Genomic DNA, 8,925 nt, shown 5'->3' with positions numbered 1-8,925 from the left:
TTCCAATGGGATATAAGGAGAAAAAATTCACCAAGAATGTGGCTAAGGACTGAAACAGGTTGCCCAGAGAGGTTGACTGGATGAGGCCCTGAGCAGCCTGCTCCTGCTTTGAGCAGGGGCCTGGACCAGGTGAGCTCCAGAGATCCTGTCCAGCCTGCACAGCTCTGACAGTCTGTGCTAGAGCTCGGGGCATGACATTTTCAGGATTCCTACATACAGGGATGTGGTTTTTTGGAGCAGACTAAGGAGCTTATTCTCACGGTTACCTGTAATGAGCACAGTTCTCCTTGGCCAAAAGGTGATGCTGTTCCCATGTAGAGGCTGGAATTGTCTGAATGTTCACTTATGCAGTGTAGTTCCAGGTTTAAGTATACACTCAACAGTCCTTCCAGGTACTACTGTCTGTGAGCAGATTCAGAGCTTGCAAGATTACTTCTTCCTGCTAGTACATAAAACAAGAAGCACCCCTTGCAAAACAGACTAGAATTTCCATAGGAGAAAACCACTTTGCCTTAAAAATTCTTGTATTCCTGTGCTTTAATTTCTTTCAAAATCAGGCACAAGTTTACTTTGCTCATTAAACTGTTGCATGCTCATTTTGTTCAATGTTGGTCACAAGACAGTTTGACTCATGAGTTCCAGGTTCAGCATCACCACAATACACGGTATTGTTAAAACTGGCTGTGATTGTTTGCTGATCACGTCTTTTTTTATAGAAAAAATAGACTGTAAGGCCACTTCCTGTTAGAAGAAGAAAAATCAGTACAACAATCATCCCACCGAATCCATGCGCAGATGCAGAAGTAGCTTCATTTTCTGATACTGTGAAAATTAAAAAGAAAAAAAAAGTTACCACAAATGGCCAAAGAGTGCTATTGTATACAATAAACATTTCCCTAAGTAAACTAACTGGTTTGACTGTAAAAATACTGAACAATGATAACAGCAATTAAAATTGGTGCGAGTTCTGGATGGATGATGCAAAATTGGACTTGGTCTCTTCAATGTTCCTCTTAAAAGGAGCATTATATTCACCACAGTTCATTCAGAAAACAACAAAAATATCTTAATTCAGTAAGGCAACCAGTTTGAGAGAGGAGTTCTCCATTTAAAGAAATTTAAAATAAAAGCTTGAGTTAAATTTAACTGAAACTTACCTGGAGACAATTTTATTAGTAAATAATAAATACCTATAAGTTATAGAAATTTCTATTTAATGTGCTTATAAGAAGCAAACCTACCTTTATGGATTGATGAATCATGGGTTGGTTCAACTGCAGTAACTTTAAAATAAAAAATATATATATTATATAGAGTTTGTGAGCAACCAATCAAAGAGTAAATAATATTGCATACATAACTTTTATTTTGTGTTCCTATGGTATTTTAAATAATGGAGATGAAAAATATGTGAAAATACTTTTCCTGACAATTCAGGCTAAATCAATCAAATATGCTTGCTAAAATGTTTCTTAAAAAAAAAAAAAAGTTTTTGTCTCATTGTTAATTGCTTTGGGCACTTCTTTTTTTGGTAGCGGAAGACAGACATTAGAAGTTTTCACACTTCCATGGTATCTAGCCTTCACACTGAGAAATTCAATTTTTTACACTTGCAAAAGTGAAAAGCACTTTTGTACTTGAAAGCATTTAAGTGCTATTTTTAGGCAACTTCCTTTTCCTCCCTCCATTGCTCGGGGAGTGCAATCTAGTTAATTGCTCACAGGACTGGCAGGGCAGCCCTACAGAGCACGTGGACGACTTGTTTGCCAACCTTCCAACCTCTGGAGATCCAAAAGCAGGAGTTTTAATTGCTTCCGCATTTCATCTATTATAGTTGTGCAGTGGATCTGTTTGCCCAGGGCGGATGTTACAAATCTCAAGCTGTGTCCCAGTTGATCTGTGCAAACACTGGAGACTCCATGTGCGCATGGTGACTCACGCTAGCTATATGTGTGCAGAGTTACATACCTCACATCTTACACAGCACTGCTGTGTGCCCACAGTGGACTTTACCCCAGTCTGTAACATATTCGGATTTCTCATGGATCAACACAAAAAAAATACAGGGCCATAAATAAACATTAAAAATCAAATGTACTAGGCTGTTTGCTAGTCCTTGCAGGTCTCCCTATGTGCCTATGTCAGTAAGACTGTGAGAAACAAACTGGGCCCACCTTCATCTTGTACTTTCTGCTTGGCCATCCAGCAGGTCCCAGGCATGTGACACTCCTCCTGATCCCACCAACAGCACCTGTATTCCTTTCCAGGAGCTCAATAACTTTCCACTGCTCCCTTTTGGTTCAGCTATCAGGAGTGTGCCTTTCCTCTCAGCACTGGTTCGGTCATCTGCTCATCACCTGCTGCCACTTGCAGCCTAACCGTAATGCCTCTCAGGTTTCCCCTACACCCTCACCAAGCGATATGTTCTCTGCTGCCCCAGGGGTACAGGCAGGTGCCAAGAAATAAATGTTTTTGCACTGAGAAGAGGAAGCAGTGACCTTCAGGTTCTTCTCCAACATTATTTTTCATTGTCCTTAGGAAGAGTTACTCTTGGCTTTGATGCAAGTAGGGAACACATGCATAAGCATTAATATGTAAAGAGTACCCAGTGCATAAGCATAAGCACTGGGTATATTAACCATTACTTCTAAAATAACCCAGTGCACAGAATGCAGAACTTACCCTTTGGGATTTTGCAAATAAAATTGTGATCAACAGAGCAGTAATAGTTCCTCCAAACTCCATTTGAAACATCCATATCAACACAGTGTTCCTCATAAAATGCTGTAGGTTCTCCTTTCTCCCAGTTGACAAAATCTACTGCACTGCTGTCTGTCCATGTCCATTCCCCTAAAATCAAAAGTATTAACTACTGAGTGGATGAAGTGGGGAATCATTTTCTGTCTACCAGACACTACTATATCTGGGCTTGGAATTTATTATTTGATTAAATTAGCACATTAGCATAACAGAGGACTCAGTTCTCACTCTTTAACAGTCAGAGATGTTCAGATGGGAATGTGTCAAATGTAATATCAATATGTAATAAGTAATATCAATAAGTAACATCAATATTTTTCACTGGAAATTTTGAACCACAAGTACAAGTAAAAAGCTGACATAATTTGGATAAAATATTCCACCAATAGATGAATGAAATTCATGGAAAATTTAGGGAAGAAAACTGAAAAATGAGATTAAGAAATGTTGCTAGGCCATTAATATAAATTGCTATTCTTCTGTGTTGTTTAGAAATAAATTTCAGTTTAAGGCTTCCTGAGCTTTTAATTGCAAGACAATATTTTTCTTAAAAGGCTAACAGCAGTTAAATATCCAACAATTGGCATAAAAATGTGACAGGAAACATTTAATCAACTATTGCAGATCTAAGGTGGAACCTTTTTCAGATTGAAATATATTCTAATTACAGTAAAGATACAAAAAATGTAGACCTCTTGATGGCTTATGTTTTTAAGTATTTTAGCAGAAAAATCTATTAATTATTTAATATATAAACGGTTGATTTCCCTCTGTTTACTTCTGGGTATTTTTATCTCAAGATGCAATGTGAAATAATTACCATCAATATTTTTGAACAATCCTATCCAAAACTTTCTGAAGTCACTTGCAATTGAAGACAAGTAAAGTAAGAGGAAGTTCATTTCAGCTGAATCTTCTATGGAAACCAGAGAAGCACCTAAAATATCAATTAAATATTAAATATAATTTCAGAAAGATTTTCCATTAGAAATTATTTATCTCACTCAGCAATCATGCCATGTTTCATGATGATCAGCTTTATCATATTATTAAAAAGCTTGATAATAATTTTAAATTAGTTGTAGCTTATAATTGATACACATACACACATCTATATATTATTTCTTAGTTCTGGATTTAAAAAAAGAAAAAAATGATAAAAGAAGTTTACAGACTTCAGCACCAAATTCACAGGATTTGATTGATCCCTAGGTTCAGCATGTATTTATATACTTCTACTTTGTATGACCTGACTTTAACCTGATAAAGACTCCACCAAACTGACACTAAGAACACAGACCCTCTATGGACAGAGCTAAGAATTTCTGGTGAGGAAGAAAAGACAAAAAGCAGAAGAGCCATCAAAGTGATGGGATAAAGTGAACAGGAAAAGCAAAAGAACGGTGGAGTGAGTGGAGAGACATAAATTGTAACAGGAGGAGATTCAGAGAGGCAAGCAGGGGCTTTCAGGCCACCTAAAGTGTTAATGGGCAATCCACAAAGAATTAATCCCTTGGCCTATGTATCTCTGACATTCTTAAGTTTTTACTAGAAATGGTGGAAAGACAGAAAAGTAAAACAACAATGAGATTTAGATTGCAACCCGGATCTTTATTTTGGACATGAACAGTTTTTGAAATCTCTTAATAAAAACTGACACTCACCCATCTGAAGACACGTCATGGAAGCATCAGGCCAGCTTTCTTCAGAAGTGGTGTGAACATAGTAGCAATGACCACGGAAAGGAATCCAAGCTCTACCACGCTTTGGTTCAGGACATTTTCCAGGAAGTTGCGGTGGTTCACTAGGGATTAACTCTGTTAGAGAGACACAGATTTCAATGGGGTCTTAAAGGTCAAGGGAAGCATGTGCCAGAAGTAGCCCCTACCAATGTGACAATGATTCCAATAGAAAGAACATCCCATAGACCTGAGATAATAATGTAATGTAATATAAAATAGATAAATAAATGTAATGTAATGTAATAGTGTAAATAATGATAAAACATTAAATTAATGTTGGTAAACTAATGATAAACTACCCTGGTGGAGGTTGAATCTCCAATCTGCTAAAGGAGATTTACAGCAGTTTAACTGCAACTGTCTTTAGCTAGGCTAAAGAGGACCAGTTCTGCAATTTCTGACAAACAAGTACAAATAAAGATCAATTGCTTGTAGCATGAAATGTTGCAGTTAACTTTATGACATGCATATATTGACTGGCCTGTGAAATGAAATGTAATGTACAAAACTTTGGAAATCACTCAGGTAAAACAGACTGGATCTGGGAATTCTTCCTGAACTAAAGCAATAGTTTATCACAAGACCCACACTGTCTATCACAATCTTTACATATGTGCAATGGCTAAATTGAAATAAAGCCACAAATATAAATTCCAGGCTCCCTAATGACACTTGTTCCATTCACAACCTACCATCAGATTGTTTACAGAGAGAGAAAAACGTTTCATTGCAAGATGCTGTCTTCCAGAAACCATCCAGATCTAAATAGACACAGGCTGTGTTCTTATTTGGTTCTCCACGGGCCCAATTTTGATACCTGCTTCTCCTTCTATCTGACCATAGGTAATGGCCATGACTCTAAAAGCAAATGACAATAAAGATTATTTCACATACAAGAACTGGATTAAAAGAAAGAAATGGCAGAACCACAGCTTCTTGGGCAAGATTAACTAGTTTTCTGTCATGAATACCTAGCAGTCTGGTCCGACTTTCAGTCTCTATACAGCAGATGAGGCAGTGATCCTACAGACGTTCATTCAGTATGCAACCATCATTATTAAATTCACATCATCAATCTTTGCAGTAAATGGGGAGAAGGCCTTGTGGTACAAATGTGGATATGGAACTGAAGATTTTATGACAGGGGTCCACACATATGCACAAAGGGATCAAATAAAGATTGCAGAGAAACTAATGTTAGTGTTCCCTTTACAGAGGCTTCTCTATGTATTTAGAAAGCAAAAAAAAAAAAAAAAAGTAGAAGTTCCACTAAAGAGGAATATTGACCATAATTTTCAGGGCTAGAACCCTTAGGCACATACTACGGACCTCTGCCACTCACTCATGCGAACACAGCACTTGTAATAGGTTTCTATCCCTTATAAGGACGTGACTCTTACAAGAGACAGGCTGAGCATACATAATTTTTCAGTGTATTTCACCATGATTTGCAGAGGATGATCAACAACAGACACAGACACAGCTTCCTCTTCTCACCCTGTCTGTCCTGTGCAACCTGACCCCTTCTTCTTTCAATCTTTGGATGTAGGCTCCCATTCAGTTCTTTGTACCAGTTTAACAATCATTTTTCCTTTGAAGTCCTTCAGCAGGTTTATTCCCAGCTTCCATCTAATCCAGGTTTCCTTGTGCCGCCTCTCACTTCAGCTCCAGTTCCTCTCTCCTCAGCATCCGTGCCCTCTCTCATTCCCACTTCCCACCAGGCTCCAGCGCTACCTCTGCTTTTTGGTTTTCTCTCAGGTCTATTTCCACAGATATCCAACTGCATCATCTTCTTTCATGTCTTTTTCATATGCCTTTTATATATGCTTCCCCATGTGCCCATTTAAGGGCTTTCCACTCTTCACTAACTGAGGCTGTCTACAATTTTTACCAATTTTTCTACCAGTCTAAGATATTCCCATTCCCAGATGCCTCTTCCTGCCTCTGTGCTGCACCTTGCCACTTCCCCAATTGTTCCAGTTCAAGCACTTGTAGGAAGTAAATAGAAACAATATGAGTAAAAATAATCTCAAGAAGAAACAGTTATTTCTGTGGCCTGTGTTCAGTGTGTCCTCTGAATTAACTGTACTAGCACATGAGTGTGTGGCAAACCACAGCGTAGGAACTGGAAACTTCTTAGCCGCTTTCACCACTGAAGCCACTATTTACTGCAGGTACATCCTTTGAAATAGGGGCTGTAGAGTTCTTTCTTATACTATGGCCAGATGTTTAGAAGTTTAAAACCCCTGAAGGCAAGGGTAGTTAGGTACCTCGGCAAGACTTTGATGCCTGTAGCTCATTCACAGATCTGATTCATAGCACTCATGTAGGAGCAAACAGTGCCCTCAGTACTGGATCCTGTTAACCTCTGACCAACAAATATGGAAGATCTATTCTGATCTAGAGTACAGGTATGACTGGCACAAGTATTTGATGGTCTTACCGTGTTGCTGTTAAGACCAATCCATACAGGCTCCCCATGGTGTAACATTTGCAACCACAGGTAAGAATCAACGTAAGGATCCAAAATGCTGGCAAGTTCTGCAAATTGGTCTTTGCAGTTCTTTTGTGCTTCTTCCCAGTTCATTTTGTTGTTGAAGATTGCATAGCGGTCATCACCATAATTATTAAAGCCAAAGACCGGAATTGTGGGTTGGGAATTATGCAATTTAGGGTCTGTAACAAACAAAGAAAAGCCACATGCTTTATACTGGATAGACATATCACCGAAAGAGGATCTACTGTACTAGTGTAGTCAAGTAATTGAGAGGCTGCAATAACAAATTAAGATGTGTCAGAACTATCACTACAGTGGTGAAAGTCATGGTTCCATATTCTGTGGAAAAAAATTTCTAATCTTTGTCAGAATGATCTTTGATAGCCTTTTACCATAAGTACCTACAGCGCCTCCAGGGACATGCCTGTACGCGCTAGGCATTCCCAAAGTATAACATAACTGTGTAGGGCATTAAAGGGAACAGTCCCCCACACTTCTTCACAGAATCACAGAATGGTTGAGGTTGGAAGGGACCTGTGGAGATTATCTAGTCCAACCTCCCTGCTCAAGCAGGGTCACCTAGAGCACGTTGCACAGGATCGCGTCCAGGCGGGTTTTGAATATCTCCAGAGAAGGAGACTCCACAACCTCTCTGGGCAACCTGTTCCAGTGCTCTGTCACCCTCACAGTGAAAAAGTTTTTCCTCATGTTCAGATGGAAGTGTCTGTGTTTCAGTTTGTGCCCATTGCCTCGCGTCCTGTTGCTGGGCACCACTGAAAAGAGCCTGGTCCCTAATATATCTTCCATGATATATTAGCATTAGTTGAATTACTAACAAGAAATGGGGTAAGATAAGTAGCTGAGGGTAAAAATGGCACACTGTGAACAAGGAGAGGGATATAACTGCTGCTGAAGAAATTGTCTAAGACTGTAATCGAAATCAAACAGGGCAGTTTTCCAAAGCAAAAGTTGCAACACTTTTAAGTATAACAGTAAAAGTTCTATTTTGAAGAATTTGTCCGTGTAAAGACAAAATATTTTCCTGATACATCTCTTTCCTTCCTAAACACCAAAAATAGTACAATACATGGTGATCCATAGATTTTGTTTTTTAATTTACTGGTCTGGTCCTTAAAATAGGAATGATTAAGAGCTTTTCTCCAGAAAATAAAGTGCATGTTCATCTTGTTAAAATGTTCCTTAGTGCACATGATACTATCAAATTAATTTCACTAAAAATAGGGTTGAATATGAGAAAGTCACTTTTAACACCAGTGTGACATAACCACAACAAATCATCAGCTGTACTAGAAGCTGGTGAAAGAGAACTCACCAGTATTTTTCTGGCATATATAGCTTTTGCTTGTTTTACATTCTTCATCTTTCCATTTCCCTGCCTGTTCAGTAGGGTTCTTCATCATAAAGACACAGTCATCCTAGAAGGGAAATGAGATTAACAAAAAAAGATGTAAATTAATAAGAAACATTCCTATTCCTGCTTGATATACGGACTCACCTATCACACACAGACATGCATAAATGAATAAATGAAGATCATATATATGAACTCATACAAGCAATGGTCACAAGCAGTAATATGACTATAACCATTTACAACTCAACCCTAGAAGAGTTTGTACTGGCACAGAGGAAGTTGCAAAGTACAGCACAAAACAAGCATCTGGGACCATGTACACATGCACATCTCTGCTTGTACGTGCATGTGTGCATGCGTGTATACATGCATGTGCTAGGTCTGACCCACAGCACATTGCAGTTTAGTTGCTGTTTTCCTGGAGGTCATGGGGAAGCATTCATCAGCACTGAAGATGATTGCCTAAAGAGCTAAAATCCTCTTCCTGCCCCAGTCCAGCATCAGGAACCAAAGTTGCCACCACAGTTAAGCAGCATAGGGGTAGAGATCAG

General features: G+C 38.7%; 1 protein-coding gene across 1 annotated transcript in view; it reads right to left on the bottom strand.

Annotated features, from left to right (window-relative positions):
* Positions 1-577: 577 nt before the first annotated feature.
* LOC106489951 (macrophage mannose receptor 1-like) overlaps positions 578-8,925 on the bottom strand; it is a 31,790-nt gene continuing 23,442 nt past the window's right edge. The window contains exons 23-30 of the mRNA XM_067292510.1: positions 8,333-8,435; positions 6,946-7,178; positions 5,195-5,360; positions 4,425-4,577; positions 3,581-3,697; positions 2,683-2,850; positions 1,242-1,283; positions 578-822 (exon numbers count right to left, since the gene is read on the bottom strand). Of these exons, the coding sequence (XP_067148611.1) occupies positions 578-822; positions 1,242-1,283; positions 2,683-2,850; positions 3,581-3,697; positions 4,425-4,577; positions 5,195-5,360; positions 6,946-7,178; positions 8,333-8,435 (1,227 nt within the window). The remainder of the gene's footprint in view (positions 823-1,241; positions 1,284-2,682; positions 2,851-3,580; positions 3,698-4,424; positions 4,578-5,194; positions 5,361-6,945; positions 7,179-8,332; positions 8,436-8,925) is intronic.

This window comes from Apteryx mantelli, chromosome 2 (assembly GCF_036417845.1).
Source record: "Apteryx mantelli isolate bAptMan1 chromosome 2, bAptMan1.hap1, whole genome shotgun sequence".
Taxonomy (NCBI): Eukaryota; Metazoa; Chordata; class Aves; order Apterygiformes; family Apterygidae; genus Apteryx; species Apteryx mantelli.
Note: the sequence above shows the minus strand (reverse complement) of the source record. Positions and strands in the feature narration are given on the sequence as shown.